The following is a 26,127-nucleotide window of genomic DNA, read 5'->3' as shown; positions in this document are numbered from 1 at the left end:
TACATACACACATTTCTCCATGAAGTATTTTTACAGTGACATTTATTTTCTAAGTAGATACTTCCAAAAGAGGTCAAGCTAAAAATGTTTGGGGACAGGACAAGGTGACAAAATTGGTCATCACAAGTGTAGAGCTGCCCACCAAAAACAGAACGACGCACGACTAGTTACTCTTCCATTAGTTACAAAAACCTATCGGAGCCATTATCGGTTAGACGAATTCACAAATCAGCAGTCTTCAAGATCTCCTTCAACACATTGAGCAGTTCAGACGGAGGTGACCTAAGTGTTCTAGCAGTTTATTTTTAAAACCAAAGTGAATAATTTGTCAAATGTTTGCATGGTTTACCACTTCGTGGCTGAGCTGTTGTTACTCCGCGACACTTCCACTTCCCGATAATAGCACTCAGCTAGAGAAGATCAGAAGTAGCGACTTGTGGTGAAGGTGGCATCCTATGACGGTGCCAAATTTAAAGTCACTGAGATCTTCAGTACGACTTGGCAGTGGAGATGGCTCGGCAGTTTGGTTTGGTGCCCCTTCTAACAGTGAAACACCTGAGCTCAATAAGTTGTCCTCATTCTTTTGGCTGTATAGTATTAATGTTGCTTTTGAATTGTTATGTGCCAAATAATTTGAACAAACTGGTGCAAAATGCATCTTATTACTCATTTACTCTCCTGCAACAAGACATTAACAAAGGATTCTTTAACTCTTACTTATGGCTATAAAGCATCAAGAAAGTGGTTATTCATCTCTGTGCAGAGTGACATTTGATATGCTGGTGAAATTACTTCTGAATATTAACGATTTCATGGGTCTTACTGCATAATGAAGTATGCGATATCAAGAGACTTGTGTCGAAGTTGTTTCCATAGAAGACCACTGTGTAGAACAACACAATGGCTACTATGGACTGGTAGAATATTTCCATCAGGTTGCTGCATGCATCAAGAGTCCTGAGTCTTCTCGGTTCCTTCTTGTCCAGCGCCACAGTGTTGTTCAGTCCAGTTTGTTGTTTATGTGAACATGGTGCCTTTCAGCAGGTTTCACTCCCTCCTCATTATTGCTCGTTGTTCGACAATGGGGCAGTCCTGCAATGGAGGGTCTGTGTTCATTTCACCTTGGCTTCAACTAAACTAGCATCATAGTACTGCACTGTGCATGTTCTAACTACCCATAAGCCATTGCAAATATGTTGTATTGCATCAGCTTCTATCTGCTGTGGTTACTGCATAATTTTCAAATTGACATGTATGTGTGTGTGTATGTATGTATGTATATGTACAGTGGTGTGAAAAACTATTTGCCCCCTTTCTGATTTCTTATTCTTTTGCATGTTTGTCACACAAAATGTTTCTGATCATCAAACACATTTAACCATTAGTCAAATATAACACAAGTAAACACAAAATGCAGTTTTTAAATGATGGTTTTTATTATTTAGGGAGAAAAAAAAATCCACACCTACATGGCCCTGTGTGAAAAAGTAATTGCCCCCTGAACCTAATAACTGGTTGGGCCACCCTTAGCAGCAATAACTGCAATCAAGCATTTGCGATAACTTGCAGTGAGTCTTTTACAGCGCTCTGGAGGAATTTTGGCCCACTCATCTTTGCAGAATTGTTGTAATTCAGCTTTATTTGAGGGTTTTCTAGCATGAAGCGCCTTTTTAAGGTCATCTCAATTGGATTCAGGTCAGGACTTTGACTAGGCCACTCCAAAGTCTTCATTTTGTTTTTCTTCAGCCATTCAGAGGTGGATTTGCTGGTGTGTTTTGGGTCATTGTCCTGTTGCAGCACCCAAGATCGCTTCAGCTTGAGTTGACGAACAGATGGCCGGACATTCTCCTTCAGGATTTTTTGTTAGACAGTAGAATTCATGGTTCCATCTATCACAGCAAGCCTTCCAGGTCCTGAAGCAGCAAAACAACCCCAGACCATCACACTACCACCACCATACGGAAATTGAACTCATGTGTGATACACCACAGTTAGGTTATTTTTTAACATGGGGGCAATTACTTTTTCACACAGGGCCATGTAGGTTTGGATTTTTTTCTCCTAAATAATAAAAACCATCATTTAAAAACTGCATTTTGTGTTTACTTGTGTTATATTTGACTAATGGTTAAATGTGTTTGATGATCAGAAACATTTTGTGTGACAAACATACAAAAGAATAAAAAATCAGGAAGGGGGCAAATAGTTTTTCACACCACTGTATATGTATATATATATATATATATATATAGTAACAAAAGGCGCTATATTGGCTCCTGACCCGACACAGACTCACACCGGAATCAGAAATAAAAGCCAAATAAACTTTTATTTTTCTTCACCTGTGGGGCACGTCTTCCCCGTGGCCAACACAGTCCCAAAGCAGACCACAATAAAACACACACAGTATTTGCACCACCACTCCTCCCAGCAAGCGTAGTCCTCCTCCTCCCGATTCAGGCTCCTCGAATGGTGGCTGCTAACCCCTTTTATAGTCCACCCAGAAGTGCTCCAGGTGCCTCATGGACGAGTTCCTGCTGCACTTCCGGGTGTGGTGAAAACACTGCCCATAAGGGCTCAGGAGTCTCGGCTGCAGCATCCCCTGGCATTGCCTGCGGGACCCAATAGGGCTGCACCCAACTCCAATTTCCACGGAGCCCTGCGGGAAACAGAGGCACCGCTCCAACCCAGGGGGGGCTGCCATCTAGCGTTCAGGGGGAGGTATTGCAAAGTCCATGGCTGCTCCTCCTGAACATATACCGAAGGAGCGTCCCGGCGAACAAAGTTAGCGAACGAGACAACTACTTAACGGGTTTAGATCGAGTTTTTTTCTATAATTTGCTTGAACATTCCAGTTGATTTTGCGACTTCTCTCACCACGTTAAGAATCATAGTTCGCTTGCTGGAGCGATATATTCACGCTAATCCGAGACAGAGGCTGTGAGCTGAGGGGAGGGGGAAGAGTGACGACAGGAGTGGGGAGCTGGGCAGGGCCATCCTCACTGTCCTGTTTCACTAATACATGGGTGAAGCCATGGGGGATAGCTAGTATAGATATATAAAGCTGAGCCTTTACAGTTTAAATAACAGAAGAATAAGAGGAGAAGAACACGGGGACACAGTTGGAAACTTGTTAAGGGGAAAATTCACACAAACATTAGGAAGTTTTTCTTCACACAAAGAATGATAGACACTTGGAATAAGCGACCAAGTCATGTGGTAGACAGTCAGACGTTATGGACTTTCAAAACTTGACTTGATATGTTTTTAGAAGAATTAAGTGGATAGAACTAGTGAGCCTTGTTGGGCTGAATGGCCTGTCCTCATCTGATTGTTCTAATATTCTAATATATATATATATATATATATATATATATATATATATATATATATATATATATATATATATATATATATATATATATATACACAGTATATATATAGTAGAGTCTTGCTTATCCGACATAAACGGGCCGGCAGAACGTTGGATAAGCGAAAATGTCGGATTAATAGGAGGTGTTAAGAAGAAGCCTATTAAACGTCAAACTATGTTTTAATTTTACACATTACGAACCTAATAATCATGTTTTACTACAAAACAGAAAAAATGAACTTACAGTTACAGAATTGTCTGAAGTTAAATACAGTATGTACTGTACTTAAAACGTTCAGTCCTGTGATGATTAAAAGAAATTTTTGATTGTAGTCTGCTTTCCTGACGAGTGCCGTTTCATCGCTACCAAGTCTCGTCATCTTTGCAGCATCATTATGTTGATTCCTGTAGCTTCTTCTTGTTACTCAATGTATTTAATTGCAGTTTCTAGAGCCTTAACTCCGTCACTCATATAGTCAACATCCGTACGAGCGTATACTGTTTACTACAGCATTGTGACTGCGTGTGTGTTTGTGCTGTAATGTGCGTGCTGTGACGTGCGAGTCCCCGTCTTGCACCCGAAAACACGAAGCTGAGTCTCAGTACTTTAGCAACATCAGCTTTATTCAGCTTGAAATAGCAACAGCACGGTTATTTATTGTAGCGGGATCTGCCACTCTCCTATACACAGACACAGCAGTCAGGCAGGGTCGTGGCCAAGTAATACTGTGCTCTGCGCATTTATAATGTTCCTTGTTCCTTGTATCACCCATCGACGGCAGGCGCTTATAGCATGTCCGTTATCTTTTCGGATTCGCTTTTCCGGTGAACTGCTACAGCGCTGGGAGACTGCGATTGCTTTGGGACACTCTTCCATGTATCGTCCCGTTGGGTGTAATCCCACAAGAGTTTTGAAACTCACACCAGCCATAATTCTTTTCAAAGGTAAAGTGCAGGTTAATTTGTTTTATGTATTTTTTACTTTATATTTTGTATTAATCATTTTTATATGAATAGTTTTGGGTTGTTGAACGAATCCTCTGAGTTTCCATTGTTTCTTATGGGGAAATTCGCATGGATATACTGTAAGAGTGCTTTGGACTGCGAGCACATTTCCAGAATGAATTATGCTCGCAAACCGAGGTTCCACTGTAATTAGCTGAGTCGAGAGCCACAAAAGATAGACTACGGTCACGCTCGCAACTTGTAGTTCTTGTTGCCGATTAATGTGTTTTTTTTTGCTGTGGGACGTTGGATAATACGGAATGTCGGATAAGCGAAGGTAGGATAAGCGAGACTATATATATATATATATATATGTGTGTGTGTGTGCATATATATATGTGTATACTGTATATATATACATATATACACACATATATATATACATATACATATACATATACATATACATATACATATATATATATATATATATATATATATATATATATATATATCATGTATAACACAATAACGAGACATATGAAAAAGGTTGAGGGGAAGCCACCTGTATAAAAGTTCCTGGCTGCAAAGTCAATGAAATGAATATAGCACTGCTGTGCACAAAACCAATTCCAAAACAGAACTGAGGGAATAGGGATAAGGTGGAGGCTTTTAAAGGGGAAGACAGGAAGTGAAGTCAAAGGGGTCGGGCTCCTCTAGATCTTCTGTCATTGGTGCGAGCCCGGACGTGACATCACAGGGGCCAAAGCCGGCAAGGTCTTCTTCCATTGGCTCTGTCCCGGAAGTGACGTCAAGAGGACCAGGTGGAATCTCTCGTGAATGGTCTGCAGGCAAGGGAGAAAAAGAGACACTGTGCCACATCCTGGTATGTCTCGGATCTGCCCTTACTCAAGCCCTTTAGCTGCCTCCCATGCGTACGTGTGTGACAATATATAAACTGCTCAAAAAAATTAAAGGAGTACTTTTTAATGAGAGTATAGCATCAAGTCAATGACACTATTGACTGGGTATTGACCTGGTTAGTTAAGTAGCAGAGGGGCTTGTTCAACAGTTTCAACTGCTTTGGTGCACCAGAGGGGCAACTATGAGACGACCCCCAAAACAGGATTGAATGGTTTAACAGGTGGAGGGAGGCCACTGACATTTTTCCCTCCCACAGGTTTGCTGCGTCTCCAAGCACAGTCTGAAGGGCATGGAGGAGATTCCAGGAAACAGAGAGGCAGTTACTCTAGGAGAGCTGGACAGGGCCCCTCGTAGAAGGTCCTTAACCCATCAGCAGGCCTCACTGCTATCTGCTCCTTTGGGCAAAGAGGAACAGGATGAGAACTGCCAGACCCTACAAAATCACCTCCAGCAGGCAGGCAGGCCACTAGTGTGAATGTCTCTGACCAAACTCAGAAACAGACTTCATGAGGTTGGCCTGAGGGCCTGACGTCCTCTAGTGGGCCCTGTCCTCACTGCCTGCCCGGCACCATGGAGCTCGAATGGCATTTGCCGTAGAATCCCAGAATTGGTGCCCTGTGCTTTTCACAGATGAGAGCAGCTTCACCCTGAGCACATGTGACAGACGTGAAAGGGTCTGGAGAAGATGTGAAGCACGTTATGCTGCCTGTGACCTCGTTCAGCATTGGTGGTGGGTCAGTAAAGGTCTGGGGAGGCATATCCATGGAGGGACGCACAAACCTCTACAGGCTAGACAGTGGCACCTTGACTGCCATTAAGTATCGGGATCAAATCCTTGGACCCATTGTCAGACCCTATGCTGGTGCAGTGGCTTCTGGGTTCCTCCTGGTGCATGACAATTCCCGACATCATGTGGTGAGAGGATAAGGGAATTGATACCATTGACTGGCCCCCACGCTCACTCGCCTGACCTCAATCCAGTAGAACACCTGTGGGTGGAACATTATGTTTTGGTCCATCCGACCCCTCAGACAGTCCAGGAGCTCAGTGATGCCCTTGTCCAGATCTGGGAGGAGATCCCCCAGGACATCATCTGTCTTCTCATTAGGACGTTGTCAGGCATGCATACAAGCACAGCGTTTTTTGTGGTGTTCATACAAACTACTAAGTGCGATTTAGAGTTCCTGCAATGAAATTTCGGCCAAATGGACTCGCCTGCCTGCCTGCCACATCACTTTTTCCCTTTGATTTCCAAGGTGTCTCTGAATTCAGCCCTCTGTAGGTTGATCATTTTCATTTCCATCAAATGATGTGGCGTCCTTTCGTTCCTAACTTGTTACCATATCAGTAGAGACAGCCAGCTGGATTTTGTTTTTCCCCATTGAGATCTGATGTGTGTTCCTTTAATTTTTTTGAGCAGTATGTATACAAAAGAATAAAACAAGGATAAACATGAAGCTCGTAAATTGCGTCAACTGGTGCTTAGTTGTCTCTAATGTTCCTCCTTCTGGCTTGATAAGCAGCTAATCTCCTATCAGTGGATCAAGAATCAGCACAGTAAATTGTGCCATTAATGTGCCTCCTGCTTCATCTATCTGGCGGAGGGCACAACGCCCTTTTAACTTGCATCATACTTGAGTTTAAAAATCTGCTTTCTCGGTCACTATTGTTAGATTGAGTGACATATCAAAGTGAGGTCTGGAGGACTTTGCAAGTGCGAGGCACCACAGCTGCAGTGAGCGGACTGCCTGTGAGATAGCGGTTCTCACAAATGAGTCTAATTTCGAATCAAAAAGACACTGTTTTTGAAAACTTCCTGTGTCAACAGTAATAACACTTACATGCTACATCCGTTGCCCCACATTATCCTGGCATGTCTTTCAGAATTGGCTCCTGCCTTACACCTCTTTCATCCAGTTTACGCACCTTTGGGACTCTGTATGGGATAAAATGGATTCCAAAAGTAGATGGATGGGGAGATAAGACCTGCATTGACTGTTTATTTTAGATGCTCTGTATTACCATAACATGGAAATCCATTCAGAATGAGTGAGATATTCTGGCCTTTCTGGGTCTCCTTGGCTGGACTTAATCAAGGTTGAAGTTTACCATTATTTGTCATTCGAAACCGCACACAGCAGTGCATAGCAGAACAAAATTGCATCACCTGACCTGATTATGTGCAAGAATAGACAATGAGAATAGCAAGATTAGTCGCTGCCGTTATTGCACAGATGAGTTATTTATGCACTGTATTAACGGACTAGCGCTGTGCTATCAGACTGATCTTTGTGTACAAGTCCAGGGGCTCATGGGGTGAAACTTTTAGGAAATTTAGAACTTCAGCTCTGTTTAGATAGATAGATAGATAGATACTTTATTAATCCCAAGGGGAAATTCACATACTGTATACATGCATTTAAATTCTCCCGTGTATAAGTCGGGGCTTGATTTTACTGTATAACTTCTGGTATTTTACAATGTCGGTTGTATAAGTCGAATGTGGAAAATCGCACTATTGGTCCAAGAGATTATGATATGCTAATGCCTACCTGAGAAATTAACCTGGAGCACTCTGCCTTTATTTCTATGAGTTGTGCCTACATGACCACACGGTAATACCTGAACTTTTCCAAAGCGACGTTTGCACTATTTTGTGTTTTGTGTATACACTTTTATCGTAAGAGCATCCCTTATCTATAATATAGCGTTCGATCAGAAGGAAATATGAAGCTGATTTTGAATTAAAAGTTGTTGAATTGGCGAAAGAAATTGGTAAGTGCGCTGCTGCAACAAAATTCGATGTGTCTGAGAAACTGATGTGAGACTGGAGGAGGCAAGATGTAAAAAAAAAAAAACAAACGGGTGTACAAGTCGGGGTCTGATTTTATGATCGATTTTTCCGGTTTCAAGACCTGACTTATATGCGAGTGTATACGGTAAGCCATTATTTGGTAATTGGTATACAAGTGGATTACCATGAAGCAGCTTCTGCCCTTTAAGCATTCAGTGTCCCTTACAGCTCAGTCGACCCTGATGATCGTGAATAGTCAGTTAGCTTTGCATTTTATTTTTTGAAAAATTCCTAGTAAAGCTGGAACTAGTACAGAAGTGAACATTTTTGTGCCCCCCCAACACTACCTTATATAGAGTGGTAAAGCTACATTCACAGCACTCTGATTTTTTTGCTTTAATGTGACACAAATCTAATATTGTGAGAGCTCTGTGGAAACAGAAATCTGATCTTTTTAAATCAGACTCGAGTCACATTCATATATACAGATATGATAGTCAGATAAATCATTTTTCGACATCATCTCCCTGCTTTTCAATCCGCTTTGTCCATTTGTCAACAAACTTTCGTATTCCTTAATTAAAAACTGTTTTAGGCTGAGCCACAAATGCACCTCTGTCTTCACCTCTTCATCCGAAGTGAATCTTCATTCTCTTCTCTTAGGTCTTTTTTCGTAACCCAAGTCTATTGTGGATTATTACACTGGCAGAGCCGTGACTGATTAGCGAATGATTTGCCACATCATCTACTGTCACTCGCCTATTCAACAGAATCATGTATGTGAACGCTCAATGTTGTCATCAGTTGTAGACATGGACGAGCATCCAACTCCTTCTTCATGGCTGACACTCATGCGACCGTCCTTGAACTCCTCTATCCATTGATACGCACTTCTTCGTGACTAAACAGTTTCTCCGTACTGTGCACAAAGTCTTCGATAAATATCTGCACTATACACACTAATAATATCAGACCACAAAAAACGAATCACTGCACGTTGCTCTTCTTTCGTGCAGATCCCAAGTGGGACAGCCATTGTTGCTCACACTGCAGTTACAAATGATCTGACGTAACACAGCAGTGACTGGGGAGACAGGGACCTTGTAAGGAAAGCTCTGATCAGACAGTGCTGCCAACACTTGTTTCAATATAACCGGATTGAGGATAATTTTTGACTCACCCTTGTTATAAAGCTTGAGCATAACCTCCTTGGACTTGTACTCCACACATCAAGGCGCTATATTACCACACATTTTGTTAACCTTCTTGATGGCTTCTGAACACTGTCTGGCAGTTGATAGATTAGAGTCCACGACGACTCCTAAATCCTTCTCACAGGGTGCACTCTCACATTTTTTAGACCGCCCATTGGGTATTCAGATGTTGTAAAACAATAACATGTGATAGCTTCCAGGAGTGAATACTTTATATAGACCTCGTACATCAATAAATATTGATTTGTCTGTTGTGACAACTCTAGAGGGTGTAGCAGCCACTCGACCCAACACAGACGGACACAGGAGGCACATTTGGAAAAGCACACATTTTTTATTTTTCTTCTCATCTCGTGGGAAACGCTTTCCTCGTTTCCCACAGGCACAACACAGTCTCAAGCAGAACACACAATACCCAATACTCTTTTTCTTCTCTCTTTCTTCTCCTCGGCAAAGCTTTATCTCCCTACTCCCGGCTCTGGCTCAACAAGTAATGTGGACGCTAGGGGTCGCTGTTGCCCCGTTGAACCCGCCAGAGAGACATTCAAGACACACTGGTAAAGCACCAAGAAGTTTTTAATAATAATATTCTTCAATAATAGTGCACAAAGCACCGCACTCTCCACAATTCTTCAATAATCAATCAAAAATAATAACAATAACAATCCACCACTCCCAGCAGCTCCGTCACATACCCTCCCAACTCTGGCTCCCTCTGTTGGGGTTTCCCAGAGTCCTTTTAAAGTCCATGACCCGGAAGTATTCCTTCTCTGGGTCAAACGCCTTCTTCAGGTGCCCCGGAAGTACTGCGGGTTTCGGTCCTACTGACTCCTAAGTACTTCCGGGTTGACGTCCTCATAATATCCCCCTGGTTCTTGATGAGCTCCCCCTGGTGGCACCCACTGCTCCCAACAGGGCTGAGGATACGGACTCCATGTCCCATGCTGCCCTGCGGGAATCCGAGGAACCATTTCCATCCAAGGGAGCTGCCATCTAGCATTCCGGGGGATGTAGTGCCCTGCAAAGGCTGTTTTTCTTAGTTGAGGGACGTCCTGGCTGGACTGAAACGCCGGCTGTTCATCACACCCCTTATATAAGGCACCCGGAAGTGCTTCAGGTGCTCGCTGTCCCACACAGGCTCAGGAACAGCTACAGCAACCCCTGGCAACACCCCCCCCCCAGATCCCAATAGGGTTGTATCCCACTCAATCTCCCATGAAGCCCTGCGGAAGTCCAAGGCACTGCTACCATTTAGCATTCCAGGGGAGGTAGTTCTCTGTCCACACTTAGTTCTCCCAGTCCTTCCCAAGTAGAGGTGTCCCAGCCGGGCAAGGGCCCCGGCCATTCACAACACTGTATATGCAGTACTGTGCTTTAAACTTGTATGATATACTGGTACTGGAAAAGTACCGAAAAACCCAAATTTGTGGGATTTTCAGTACCAGAAGTAAATGTCCACATCAATTGTTTTGTCTTAGTGGAGTTCTCTATTACTCTGCTTTCCACTGTTGTATTATTAATATGTAGCCTTTGTCAGAATGCCTCAAATACCACAGACATACCACTGTTTATAGGTATTGTATCATATAACTTCTCTCCACCTTCCCTTCTACATCTTTAACCTCAGGCAATTAGGTGTAGTAAAAGACAAGCAGGAGTTAAGTTACAACTTAAATAATGTAGTATTGATAATATTCATAGTTCAAGTGAGTATTGGCAACCATACAGCCTGATAAATGCTGATGTGTAGTTTCACGTGGCACACAGACTTGCTAGTTACTTAAAATGTCTCCGGTTACAGTAAGTCATCATTTTATGGTCAGCTTTCTTCAGGTAAGGCCACATGCCTGTCTCAATATGGCTGCCAAGTTGTGCTTCTCAGTGTGGTCTTCTTTTCAATTAATGGTGTGTGAGAGAGAGAGTTAGGGAGAAGTAAAGCTACCAAATTTATACATTATTTGTCCAAATCCTTACACCAATACAGTGTCGTGTTACAGAATGGCCTCTGATTCAAACCAATCCCAAACAGCCATACTTCAGACCAGTGGAGGCACACAATACCTTTCACATCTTCCCCCAGTACCATTGGTTGAGCTGATGCTGGCCAGCTCGGTAATTTGGCTTTCCTGTGGGGGTTGATTTAGAGAGTCCTGCAGAGAATCATTCCCCGGACCCCTGTCATAAAATTCCTCACTCAGTCCTAAAGACTTTTGGGTTCTTAATCATCAAACCATTGCTGTTCTTATCAATGATATACAGTGGGTATGGAAAGTATTCAGACCCCTTTTAATTTTTCACTCTTTGTTATATTGCAGCCATTTGCTAAAATCATTTAAATTCATTTTTTCCCTCATTAATGTACACACAGCACCCCATATTGACAGACAAAAAAGAATTTTTGAAATTGTTGCAGATTTATTAAAAAAGAAAAACTGAAATATCACATGGTCCTAAGTATTCAGACCCTTTGCTGTGACACTCATATATTTAACTCGGGTGCTTTCCATTTCTTCTGATCATCCTTGAGATCACCTTCATTTGAGTCCAGCTGTGTTTGATTATACTGATTGGACTTGATTAGGAAAGCCACACACCTGTCTATATAAGACCTTACAGCTCACAATGCATGTCAGAGCAAATGAGAATCATGAGGTCAAAGGAACTGCCTGAAGAGCTCAGAGACAGAATTGTGGCAAGGCACAGATCTGGCCAAGGTTACAAAAAATTTCTGCTGCACTTAAGGTTCCCAAGAGCACAGTGGCCTCCATAATCCTTAAATGGAAGACGTTTGGGACGACCAGAACCCTTCCTAGAGCTGGCCGTCCGGCCAAGCTGAGCTACCGGGGGAGAAGAGCCTTGGTGAGAGAGGTAAAGAAGAACCCAAAGATCACTTTGGCTGAGCTCCAGAGATGCAGTCAGGAGATGGGAGAAAGTTGTAGAAAGTCAACCATCACTGCAGCCCTCCACCAGTCAGGGCTTTATGGCAGAGTGGCCTGTCGGAAGCCTCTCCTCAGTGCAAGACACATGACAGCCTGCATGGAGTTTGCTAAAAGACACCTGAAGGACTCTGAGATGGTGAGAAATAAGATTCTCTGGTCTGATGAGACCAAGATAGAACTTTTTGGCCTTAATTCTAAGCGGTATGTGTGGAGACAACCAGGCACTGCTCATCACTTGTCCAATACAGTCCCCACAGTGAAGCATGGCGGTGGCAGCATCATGCTGTGGGGTGTTTTTCAGCTGCAGGGACAGGACGACTGGTTGCAATCGAGGGAAAGATGAATGCGGCCAAGTACAGGGATATCCTGGACAAAAACCTTCTCCAGAGTGCTAAGGACCTCAGACTGGGCCGAAGGTTTACCTTCCAACAAGACAATGACCCTAAGCACACAGCTAAAATAACGAAGGAGTGGCTTCACAACAACTCTGTGACTGTTCTTGAATGGCCCAGCCAGAGCCCTGACTTAAACCCAATTGAGCATCTCTGGAGAGACCTAAAAATGGCTGTCCACCAACGTTTACCATCCAACCTGACAGAACTGGAGAGGATCTGCAAGGAGGAATGGCAGGGGATCCCCAAATCCAGGTGTGAAAAACTTGTTGCATCTTTCCCAAGAAGACTCCTGGCTGTATGAGCTCAAAAGGGGGCTTCTACTAAATACTGAGCAAAGGGTCTGAATACTTAGGACCATGTGATATTTCAGTTTTTCTTTTTTAATAAATCTGCAACAATTTCAAAAATTCTTTTTTTTGTCTGTCAATATGGGGTGCTGTGTGTACATTAATGAGGGAAAAAATGAATTTAAATGATTTTAGCAAATGGCTGCAATACAACAAAGAGTGAAAAATTGAAGGGGGTCTAAATACTTTCCGTACCCACTGTAACACTAATATTACATTGCTTTGTCAAAGTTACAAATAAAGATATACAAATATGGACGTGTACACAAAATGTTACACCATAACACTCTTAATCTACCCGTACTCCTAACCACTTGACACACGCTATTGCTGTTGTCGAGAAACATCCTTTTGGTAGACTTGTCGAAACAAAACTACTCGCTTGGAAGCAGTCATGACTTATTGCTTTGATGTGATAAGAGATTTCGCAGGAGACAATGCATTGTTCATGAAGCGATTGATTCTTCACGGCGATGAAGAGTGAAGTGATGTGCAGCATGGCACTCCATGGAGGCGAGGAATTGTGTGACGTACCAAGGAGGCTTTAAGGAGGGGGTTGTTTGGGGCGTTTTGAAGTTATCCACTGTTTAGGTACTGGTACTGACATCCGAAAGCTGGCATCGATGCCAAAGTCACAATTGTACCATTGATCCTATACTCCTGTGCCATCCGAACAATTAATCTTTTATTTAGTTTTTATTTGATGGTAAAACCAATGTACAACATTAGAATAAACACTGAAGCAGTAATGTCTTAACTGGACATTGTTTTTCCTTTGTTTCTTAGACATGTACTGTATCTTGTTTTTTTTTGTTTTTTTTATTACAGAATAAGAGTTGATTTGTTTACAAGCTGTTACCATGACCACCCATGTTACTTTGGAAGATGCTCTCTCAAATGTGGACCTTCTGGAGGAGCTACCCCTTCCAGACCAGCAACCATGCATCGAACCTCCACCTTCGTCCATTATGTACCAGGTGAGCATCTGACTTCTTTGCCTTATTTGAATGGAGAATGCAAGGCAGACGAAAGTCTCTGTATCTTTCAATCCACAAACAACATTATTTTTCTTTTTAAGTGACAAGTGAAGAAATTACTCTTGTGACCACAAGGGGGCACCACTGAACCTCAGTCACAATATCACCCAACTCAGTCCCAGGTTATAGTAAAAGATTTTATTACACAGATGTGAATTGCCAAGCATGCACACCCAACCAAACCACAAATACAAAGAAGTGAATCTTTGTTTTCTCCTTCTGCTCCTCCTGTTGAGTATCACCCGCTACCTCCTGACTCTGACTTCTCCAGGTGAGGAGAAGCTGAACCTGGAAACGCTTCTGGTGCTTTAGTGTGTCCTCTTGGAAACACTTCCAGGTCGTGTGGAAACCAGGGAGATTCTCTTTAACAGATACTGATGGGGCTGCACTTTTGGACTCCTAACTCCCATGTACCCCTACAGTTGTCCAAGCTTGGATGCCTCTGGAGGACCGCTGCCACCTGCCGTATGGGGGATGGAACTGCAACTGGCCTCTGGCTTCCACTGGTCCATCATTTTCCCATCCAGCTGGCATACCTGTGTGTCCTCCAGTTTAGAAAACTCAACAAATTCAAAGAGACTACTGTGGAATATTCGGACCTGGACACAAAAAGGCAGACACAGAATGTCCCAAAATACACACATTTTATTCCTAGGCACCTGCACAACACTACAGCAGTGCATCAATCACTAATAACAGTCCTTTAGACTTCCTCCCTCTTTTCTCTACCGCCTCCAACTCCTCCCAGGCAAGCTCCATCCACTTCCACCCGACTCTGGCTCCCCAAGTGGAGTGAGGCGGCCTCTTTTATACGCCACCCCGATGTGCTCCAGGTGCTTCCTGATCTTCTTCCAGCAGCACTTCCTGGCATGGTGGAAGTGCTGCTCTTGTACCCGGAAGCACTCCGGGCGTACCTGGACTCTTTTTCCGGCAGCACTTCCTAGTGTGGCAAAAGTGGTGCCTTCCAGGGCTCCATAATTGTCTGGGCGCCCCCTGGCGGTGACCACTAGCCCCAACAGGGATTGAGCTTCCAAGCTCTGCTCCCGTGATCCCCACGCAGACCAGGGCGTCTGCCCTCTTGTGGCATGGGGTAAGGTATTGCTCCTCTCCTGGTCCCTCCAGGTGTCCCAGCAGGGCAGGACCCCCAGCCGTCCACCACACTACATATAGTACAATATAAATATAATAAGCTAATTTTAGAAAACACACAATGCAACAAGCACAAAGCTAAGAAACTCTAAAGACCCCTCCTGCCTCAGTCATGTCAAGGTGCACAAGGCAGCTGCCAGAAACTGATTTCACAAGCATGATGTACAGAGGAGATCAGGAAGGAAGAAGAGACACAAATAGGTGACAAAAACTGGCTTGATGTCCTCTAAGGGTAAAAAAAGGATTTAGCAAAATTGTATGCTTAGTAGTTGGGGGCTATTGTAGTGAGATAGATAGATCGATAGGAAAGGCACTATATAATAGATAGATAGATAGATAGATAGATAGATAGATAGATAGATAGATGTGAAAGGCACTATATAATAGATAGATAGATATTTTATTAATCCCAAATTCACATACTCCAGCAGCAGCATACTAATTAAAAACAATATTAAATGAAAGAGTGATAACAATGCAGGTATACAGACAGACAATAACTTTGTATAATGTTAATGTTTACCCCCCCGGGTGGAATTGAAGAGTCGCATAGTGTGGGGTCTCCTCAGTCTGTCACTGAAGCTGCTCCTCTGTCTGGAGATGATCCGGTTCAGTGGATGCAGTGGATTCTCCGTGACTAGCTGGAGTCTGCTCAGTGCCCGTCGCTCTGCCACGGATGTCAAACTGTCCAGCTCCGTGCCTACAATAGAGCCTGCCTTCCTCACCAGTTTGTCCAGGCGTGAGGCGTCCCTCTTCTTTATGCTGCCTCCCCAGCACACCACTGCGTAGAAGAGGGCGCTCGCCACAACCGTCTGCTAGAACATCTGCAGCATCTTATTGCAGATGTTGAAGGACGCTAGCCTTCTAAGGAAGTATAGTCGCCTCTGACCTCTCTTGCACAGAGCATCAGTATTGGCAGTCCAGTCCAGTTTACCATCCATGTACAGTTGTGAGAATGACCCAAGTATTTGTTTTCACAAAGTTTGTGGACCGAAGAGAACTCTTTCTGCAATGCAAGCTGAATCTTGTGCTGCTACTCCATGAGCCACCATTCTGGGTCCAAGCACAGGACCGGAGTGAGAAGATGTCGAGGATGTTAGCATCTGCAAGGAAGTCAGACAGAATGTTCTGTGGACTTGTCGTATGTACATATTAGCACTAAAGGTCTTCTAAAGAACGTGACTAAGTGAGCCCATGGACTACAGTTTTGGCCAAAAGTTTTGAGAGCGACCCAAGTGTTGGTTTTCACAAAGTTTGCTGCTTCAGTGTTTTTAGATCTTCTTGTCAGATGTTTTTCTGGTCTACTGAAGTAGAATTACAAGCATTTCATAAGCTTCAAAGGCTTTTATTGACAAAGACATGACGTTTATGCAAAGTGTCAATATTTGCAGTGTTGGCCCTTCTTTCTTTTTCAAGACCTCTGCAATTCGGCCTGGCAGGCTGTCAATCAACTTCTGGGCCCAATCCTGACTGATGGCAGCCCATTCTTGCATCATCAATGCTTGGATTTTGTCAGAATTTGTGGGTTTTTGTTTGTCCACCTGCCTCTTGAGGATTCTCCACAAGTTCTCAATGGGATTAAAGGTCTGGGGAGTTTCCTGGCCAAGGACCCCAAATGTTGATGTTTTGTTCCCTGAGCCACTTAGTTATTACTGTTGGCTTATGGCCTGGTGCGTCTTTTATGTTGACTTATTTAAAGTAATTGCCCAGTTTCTGTATCCTTGTGTGAATTTATTAAAATGTACGGTTCTGTCTCTGAAGTCTAACATATTGTATTATATTGTATTGAGAATTATTTGTGTTCTGTTCTGTGTATTGTATTGTATTGTATTGTATTGACCCCCTTCTTTTTGACACCCACTGCACGCCCAACCTACCTGGAAAGGGGTCTCTCTTTGAATTGCCTTTCCTGAGCTTTCTTCCAATTTGTTTTCCCATTTTTTTAGTTCTTCTTAGAGAGTCAAGGCTGGGAGGTGGGCTGTCAAAAGGCGTGTAAGGCGAGTTCAAGCCTGGGAAAAACGTGTGCCGAAAGAAATCTCTCGGTCCAAAACTTTGTTTAAAAAAGTTTCAGTTAAAAATTCAAAGTAAACAGTCCACACAAGAATAAAGAAAAAAGTTGTTACACACATAGAATAAAATGCAAAAAAAAAAAGGAAAAATGTTATCTTCACTAAACTTAGCTTTTCTTGTAAATCTTTAGTTGTTTCTATACTTAAAGATTCTTAACTAGCTTTAAACGTACGGTGCAGCATTTACAATTAAAGTGTTTTGTCTTACGTGTTTCTTAGCACACAAAACACACACGCAAGGCACGATAGGCACAGTTTAAAACCATGTGCCCTCTACACCTTACACATGGCAAGGCTGATCACTAACTGAGAATTATGTTTAGTTAGATAAGCTAGAAGTAGTTACAATATACCAATTCAATTCAACTGATGGGTACACATGGCAAGCCTGATCACTAACTGAGAATTATGTTTAGTCCTCCATCCATCCATTATCCAACCCACTATATCCTAACTACAGGGTCACGGGGGCTCTGCTGGAGCCAATCCCAGACAACACAGGGCACTAGGCAGGAAACAAACCCCAGGCAGGGCGCCAGACCACCACAGGGCACACACACTAGGGACAATTTAGGATCGCCAATGCACCTCACCTGCATGTCTTTGGACTGTGGGAGGAAACCCACATAGACACAGGAAGAACATGGGAAGTGAACCCAGGTCTCCTTACTGCGAGGCAGCAGCTCTACCACTGTGCCACTGTGCCTACCTTCTGGATTCATCTGTTGTTATACAGTGGTGGAGGTGGAAGAGGAGGGGCTTTGGGATCAGAAGGGAAGTGGCATCGTTGGTCTTTCAGCTGTACTTAATCAAGTCTATGGGTTTAAAAGGGAAAAGGAGTCGGTAATTGTGCCCGAAAACAACTGCCCAAAAATAAGGCAAATGAGCTGGAGTTGTATGTAGCAGAGCATAATTATGATATTATAGCAATAACAGAAACAACTAAGATGGGGATGAGTGTAACATACAGGGATACACATTTTTTAGGAAGGATAGAGAGGTCTACTGGAACCAATCCCAGGGCAGGAACAAATCCCGGGCAGGGTGCCATGGGCACACACACTACAGACAATTTAGGATCGCCAATGCACCTAACCTGCATGTCTTTGGACTGTGGGAGGAAACCGGACCACCCAGAGGAAGCCCACACAAACACGGGGAGAACATGCAGATGTGAACCCAGGTCTCCTTACTGCGAGGCAGCAGCTCTACCCACTGCACCACCGTGCCGCCCTTATGTTTAGTCATATAAACTAGAAATAGTTAGAATATACCAATTGAATTCAACTGATGGGGGTTATAGGAACGTCCCATAGATTATGCACTATCATTTAGTAAAACATTTATGAATCTTATGTAACTAGGAAATGGCTCTTACAGCCTGTTAAAGCCCAATGCGGCACTTCTTATGTGATTTTGGGCTATACAAAAATGTATTGTATTTTATTGTATAATTGTAATGGCCAGGGCCCACCATCTGCGGATAAAGGTTAAGATAATAAAGTGGGAGGCATATCCAAAATGTCTCATGAATCATTGCAAAGTTTACAACAAATTGATTAACATCTTATTTCTCGTTTTGTAACTTTTTACATTTTTAGTTCCGTTCACGTTTCCCAGTGTCTGCTTGTACTTCGGTTTTCCTTTCACATCACAGATATGTGCTCAGGTTAAATTGGTGATTCTAAACTGGCCAATGTAAGAATGTGTGTAGTGGTTTGACTTCGTTATCGATGTCTGCTTTAGGACTTCAGTACCAGGATGGTGTTGATGCGGATAACCGTAAAAACCCCCATCTTAATCCAACCTCCCTTGTGGGCCGTCTATGTAGCAACAATTTATTTCTTATATTGCCCAAAACCACACAAGGATGGCTTTAACAGGCCACGTTTTTTTGACAGCCCCCATAGCTTTGAAATACAGTCGATTCCGGTTAATTGGACCTCCGGTTAATTGGACCAGCCGCTTATTCGGACCGAATCCTTAAGAACCGAAACAGATCATATTACATAAGCCTAATATCGTTCACTTATTTGGACCAAAATTCTGTTTAATCGGACCAAAGAACGTGACAGAGAATAAGAAAAAGAAGCCACAAGTCGCCCGCGGATAGCGGATGTAAAGCGGGTCAGTGACATCGGGAGGATCCCTGGGCATCCCAGGCGAATTTATGTTTTTATCAAAGGTCAGGAAGTCGGAAAATTTGTAACAAATGCAGACCAGGAGGGGTGAACATGCCTACCCTTTCTTTCCTAAAACGGACCGTCCAGTAGCCGGCGACATGAAGTCGAGCGTGAACAAGTGCAGTGCGTCAACAGAATGTGTCAGATCACACTAGACAAGTTCTTGAAACGTCGACTGGAATTTGGTAATGTAACCTTTTTTATTGTGCTTCGCATGCTGAGGGTCGTGTAGATCGTTTCGAAAAATTTGTAGATTTCTTTTTCAATAAACAAAGTTGTAATCAACCGTTACATGTACATGTACGTAGTTCTTGTTTGTACGTGTGGCATACGTATGTGCAGCACAATAAAAGTCATAATGACATTTTAATATGTTACTTATAGCACGTCCCGTCTTGGTTGCACATGTATAGGGCATGTTCGTGTAATCGGACCAGCCGATTATTAGGACCAAAATGATCGCGTCCCGATGTGAGGAATCGACTGTATAGGGGAAACAAAAATAATTGAAGAAATCTTGGGACTGATAATTCAGAGAGAAGACCCCCTTTTCAGCTAGGTTGGCTGTGTATTGGGTGTCAAAAAATGGTTTACGTACCACACACACAACAGAACACAAGTGATCCTCTTCACAGAGTTGGATGGCCAATCTACCATTTGCCACCAATCCCAACCACTTCCCTCTTGATAGCCGTGAAGTCCTGATCACAATTGGGGTCCCCTGTGAAGGGTAATTGGAAGAAGAGTCCCCCTGCAAAGTTACGACTGCATTTCTCCATACGGTTTTGAATTCAGGGAATCCCCAATCATATCTAAACAAAAAAATGAGGGGAGGTGGTCCCCCGTGAAGTCCCATTTACCTCAGAGTAAAAGGAGGGGTAATAAGGGAGGGTCCGCTCTGTGATGTTCCAAATGTGTTGATCCATTCATTTTCAAATTCAGGGATGTCCCGATCACATAGAAACAAAAAAGCGAGAGGGGAGTCCCCGTCAAGTTCTGATTGCGATGGAGCGTTCATTTTTTGAACGTTTCGCCACAACTGCATTAGCGAGTGCCGGTAGAGGGGGTCGAGAGGAACGCTGATATTTACTTCCTGTATTGTATGTCCAGGAATGCTGGTACTGTACCATTTTAAAATTTGGATTTTTCTGTATTTTTCAGTACCAGCATACCACCCAACCATAATGCACGTAAACCCTGCTCTGTATTGGGCTTTCAGCCTGATGCCTTTATTGCTGTTCACTTTACTGTAGAAATTCAGACATCTTTTTTTTTTTTGTTAAATATTGAAAAGTCAAGTGCCTAAAGCTACTGTAAGTGACTTATCTTTGAATAATTCTACTCTGATAAATAACCTTGCATATTCAATTTTCTTTTTAGGCGAACTTTGATACCAACTTTGAAGACAGAAATGCATTTGTCACTGGGATCGCCAGATACATCGAACAAGCCACAGTTCACTCCAGCATGGTGAGCAGCGGATGTGGAGCCGGCCAGCTGTCGGGTCCTCAAAGAAAAAATGTCATATTGTTTTTATAAAAGCAAACAAAGGTTTAAAGGAATTATGACACCAAAAGAGAGCAAACATTTGTTATCCAAACTAAAAAGCTTTTTTGTTTATTTTCTTAGGCTTCATGCTAGACATTTTCTAGCTCACAATTGTCTAATGAAACAATGGGGAGAAACAGCCAGTTCCTACAGTTAAAGGATTAGCAGCAGGGATTTAGGGTTGTTTTTACATGACACGACTTTATTCTTATAAGAAAAAATATAGGAAATTAAGGAATGTTTTAGCGTAGTACTATTACAATAATAAAAATACAAGTTAGGAAAGTATAAGAGAATGGCGAAGAATCCTGCTCAGTGATAATAGTGAAATAGAAGCCTGTAATATGGTGGGCTTTGCAAACAATGTTATATTTTTACTGGCCTCTGATCTTCATAGTTTTGTATTTTTGTTACCTTTTTCAGTAAAATTGGCAGCAGAGTAGCAAATTATTTAGCACTGCTGGTTCAAAGCCTGGCTATCTGTGAGGATTTTACACTTCCTCCTCATGTCTGTGTGTGGGTTCTGCATCTTTTTATTTTATATACCACAAATATGCGCACAACATTTATTGTTCCCTCGGTGCAGGAGAATCAAATGGTTGTATGTGTAAATATGGGTTTTGATTGACCAGCAAGGAGATCACGTTGATAAGATGGTATGTGTAAATATGGAATTTGATAGACCGGTGAGGAGATGACATTCATACAGTAGTATTTGTAAATATGGGTTTTGATAGACTCTTGAGGAGATCACGTTCATGTGGTGGTATGTGTAATTATGCAATTTGATAGACCAGCCAGGAGATGATGTTCATAATATGTCATGGGTAAGTGTGAACTGGCATGGAGATCACCTTCATATAGTGGTACTGTATGTGAAAGTATGGAATTTGATAGACCGGTGAGGGGATCACATTCATAAAGTGATATGTGTAAGTATGGAATTTGATAGACCAGTGAGGAGATGATGTTCATAAGATGTCATGTGTAATTGTGGACTGGCATGGAGATCACCTTCATATAGTGGTATGTGTAAGTATGGAATTTGATAGACCGGCGAGGGGATCACCTTCATATAGTGGTATGTGTAAGTATGGAATTTGATAGACCGTTAAGGAGATGACGTTCATATTGTGGTATGTGTAAATATGGAATTTGATAGACGGGTGAGGAGATGAATGACACTCATATTATGGTACGTGTAAATATGGAATTTGATAGACCAGTGAGGAGATGATGTTCATAATATGTCATGGGTAAGTGTGGACTGGCTTGGAGATCACCTTCATATACTGGTACGTGTAAATATGGACTTTGATAGACTGGCATGGAGATCACCTTCATACAGTGGTATGTGTAAGTATGGAATTTGATAGACCAGCGAGGTGATCACATTCATAGCTAATAGCAACATTACCTCAATATCTAGATCTAGGTTGGGCAGTAGTGATATGCAAAATGATGCTTTTTAATGATTCGATTCATTTTGTTCAGTTCACCAAAATGATTTCAATCTTTAAATCACTGATTCGTTCACTTCAAAAACAACAGCAAGCAATATCCTAGTTTAAAATCTACAAGAGTATCATAACGGTGTAACAAATTTAACCACCAAACAAAGCAAATAATATAAAAAGCAAGCAAAAACATAAGTAGTAGTAATAATAATAATAATAAGAGGAAGAAGAAGAATTACCCTCTTTATTGAATTTTGCCAATAAATAAAATTTCAACAATAAATTGAAAAAAAAAACCCAAAACAGTCATACAAATAGAACATTAACTCTTTCAAGGCAGATGTTGACTTTTGTCAAAATTCGGAGTAGAGGATGATAATCCACTGTAAACTGTGATAAAAGACGCCATTATGTTTTAGTTTGACTCTCTTCGCTAGAAGGAAGGTTAGCTTCATTGATTTGACCTCAATTTCCCGAATCACCGCATCAGCCGATCACTTCCCAGCTGATCGTGGTTCTGAACGCGTTTGTGTAGATGGTGTGCCTACAGCACCGTTTGCCTTGGTTGACCATCACTTACGATGACAAGAGGTTAACAAACTAGATTGTGTCTCACTGCAACTGTCACTGCCACCCATCTATCCAGCCGCCCCCATGCAACCGCTGATGTCGGAGACACCGAGTAGGCACTGACAGCAGCCATGGCACACAGCAACAGATGTTTTATGTTGATTTATGTGTGAAACCATTACTTTGTGTGCTTTCAGAAAACTGCATTTTTTGGAAAAATTATATTCATCCCTCAAAGAGTTAATACACAGATCACGGTAAAACTGTGAGAATATTGAAATATGACCAAATAAAGTTATTGTCAGTTTTGGATTAACCTCCCACGATGTCCTTCTTTTATATCCCATCCTTTCTGTTGCGATCTGCCATACACCTGTCATCAGTGAAGTGAACTGCGATTCATTGTTCTGTGAGTCTTTGTCTGCAGTTCGTAAACCAACTTGCAATGGTTCTCCAGATCAGTAGGAGGCACACTGGTTCACTCTATCAGTCAGTGTACTGAGACGATCAGAATGAACTGATCAATGGGAGGTGCTTGATGTCAACTACCAAGGCAGTCATTGGCTAGTTGTCGTCATCACCATATGGCTGAAGCAGTTTACTGATTGCAGCAGCCATTTAAGTGAATTTACGATGATGATACAGTAGCTCCGGACTACCGGAGAATGCTATTGTAAAATGAAGCATGCACTGCACATGCCTTGAAAAAGATTCATTCTTCAATGTCAGTGAACCAGTACATTCTTTCAGAGACCAAGACAAGTACAAAAGAACATGTTTGTTCACTGCACATCATTGGTGGGCAGGCTTTTTGATGGCAAGCCAATTTGTCAATAAAGATTTAAAAAGTGAGACATACAGTGGGTATAGAAAAGAATCCCCCCTTCGTAATTTTCCCATTTTTTTTTTGCTTTACACACGAACTAATATTTTTTCCAGCTTTATTTACTCAATGCAATCTCTAACATCCAAGTGAAAGATACCACAGCTACAGTTCAGAAGAATTAAAAAAAAAAAATGAAAAACAAGAAATCCTGAGATTAATAAAGGATCACCCGCCCCCTCCTAAACTCCACCAGGTGTAAGTGCCCACCATTTCCAATGTGGTTACTGGCTTCCTTCCACCTGTGATCAGTTGTAATGGGTGTGATTAGTGAGGCTGTTCCTGGTCCATTCATTCCCTTGCTTGGTAGTACAACTGACTGTGGGTGGGCAAGCCACTTTCAAAAGATCTCAGGGATAGAGTTGTGGACAGATACGAGGCAGGAGATGGAGATAAAAACATCTCCAAGGCGTTATCAATCCCAAGGAGCACAGTAAAGTCCATAATAAAGAAGTGGCAAGTGTTTGGTACTACTAGGACCCTCCCTGGATCTGGCTGTTCCTCCAAACTGGATGGAAGAGCAAGGAGGAAACTGGTAAGAGAGGCTACCAGGAGGCCGATGGCCACTCTGAAGGAGTTACAGGATTTTATGGACATTGTGTGCGTGTGACAACAATTTCATAAGCGTTTCACAATTGTGGCTTGTTCAGCAGGGTCACAAGAAAAAAGCCACTTCTCAAGAAAGGCCACATTAAGGCTCGTTTGAGCTTTGCCAGAATGCACCTTGAAGATTCTGATGCCAAGTGGAAAAAGGTCTTATGGTCAGATGAGACCAAAATCAAACTATTTGGCCTCAATACAAAATGGTACCCACCATCCACGACACACCATACCTACAGTAAAGCATGAAGGTGGCAGCATCCTGTTGTGAGGGGCCTGGGACTCTCATTAGAGTAGAAGGAAAAATGGATGGGACAAAATACAAATTCTTGACGAAAACCTGCTACCCTCTGCCAGAAAGTTGAAGATGGGCAGAATATTCGCCTTTCAACACGACAATGACCCGAAGCACACAGCAAAATGGACCACACAGTGGCTGAGGGAGAAAAAAGTGAACGTCCTCGTGTGGCCACTCAGAGCCCAGAGACAAATCACAGTGAACATCTGTGGAAAGATCTGAAGATAGCAGACCACCAACGCTCACCATCCAATTTGACCGAGAGCAGGGGGCAAATTTTGAGTGGGCTCAATCTAGGTGTGCAAAGCTGATAGAGGAGAATCCCAAAAGACTCAAGGCTGCCATTAAAGAAAAAGGTGGTCAACAAAATGACATTGAGGGGGGGGGTCCTTTATTAATCTCAGTATTTCTTGTTTTTGATTTTTTTAAATTCTTCTGAACTATAGCTGTGATATCTTTCACTTGGATGTTAGAGATTGCATTGAGTAAGTAAAGCTGGGAATAAATATTTTTTCTGTGTGTTTCCATCTAAGGCTGTTAAGTAAAAAAATGGAAATATTTCGAAGGGGGGGATTCTTTTCTATACCAATGTATATATTTGACATTTTTGCCCATCAATCTACACTCAGTAACCCGTCATGACAAACTAAAAACACATTTTCGGAAGGTTTTAATCCTTTAAATATTTCGACCATTAACTGAGTACTCTATAGAAGCCCATTTGGCAGCAATTCCTGCTTTGAGTCTTCTTGGGTAAGTCTATAGGATTTGCACACCTCGAATATGGCAGTCATTGTTCAGAATTTCATTGTGTGCTTATTGTAAGAACTGCATGTTCACACAAGAGGAAATATTGTGGTACCAACATGGTCTTCCATCCATCCATTATCCAACCCGCTATATCCTAACTACAGGGGTCTGCTGGAGCCAATCCCAGCCAACACAGGGTGCAAGGCAGGAAACAAACATCGGGCAGGGTGCCAGCCCACCGCAGGGCACACACACACACACACACTTAGAATCGCCAATGCACCTAACCTGCATGTCTTTGGACTGTGGGAGGAAACCCAGGGGATACCCGGGGAGAACATGCAAATTCGACACAGGGAGGACCTGGAAAGTGAACCCAGGTCTACTCAGATGAATCATTTTGAATCACCCTGTAAACTTAAGTCTGCCATTCACTAAAGTATTCGGAACCTCAGCTCTGGCATTACAAATTGTGCTGAGGGGCATCCTGTTTGCTTCAAATTCTTCTTGAGATGTGTCTAGAACTTGATTGGGAATCCATTTTTGCCAAACTGAACTGATTGGACATCGTTTCAGAAAGGCACACATGGACCTGTTGTATGTAATGTCCCACAATTCACACTGCACATGGTACGACAAAAAAACCAAGCCA

At 42.5% G+C, this 26,127-nt stretch overlaps 1 protein-coding gene across 1 annotated transcript in view; it reads left to right on the top strand.

The window, feature by feature from the left end:
- cyfip2 (cytoplasmic FMR1 interacting protein 2) overlaps window positions 1-26,127 on the top strand; it is a 223,132-nt gene that overhangs the window by 30,880 nt on the left and 166,125 nt on the right. Inside the window, exons 2-3 of the mRNA XM_039774596.1 lie at window positions 13,760-13,908; window positions 20,750-20,839. Coding sequence (XP_039630530.1) covers window positions 13,792-13,908; window positions 20,750-20,839 — 207 coding nt within the window. The 5' untranslated portion in view covers window positions 13,760-13,791. The remainder of the gene's footprint in view (window positions 1-13,759; window positions 13,909-20,749; window positions 20,840-26,127) is intronic.

This window comes from Polypterus senegalus, chromosome 13, assembly GCF_016835505.1.
Source record: "Polypterus senegalus isolate Bchr_013 chromosome 13, ASM1683550v1, whole genome shotgun sequence".
Classification (NCBI taxonomy): domain Eukaryota; kingdom Metazoa; phylum Chordata; class Cladistia; order Polypteriformes; family Polypteridae; genus Polypterus; species Polypterus senegalus.
The sequence above is the reverse complement of the archived record's forward strand: the minus strand, read 5'-3'. Positions and strand labels throughout refer to the sequence as shown.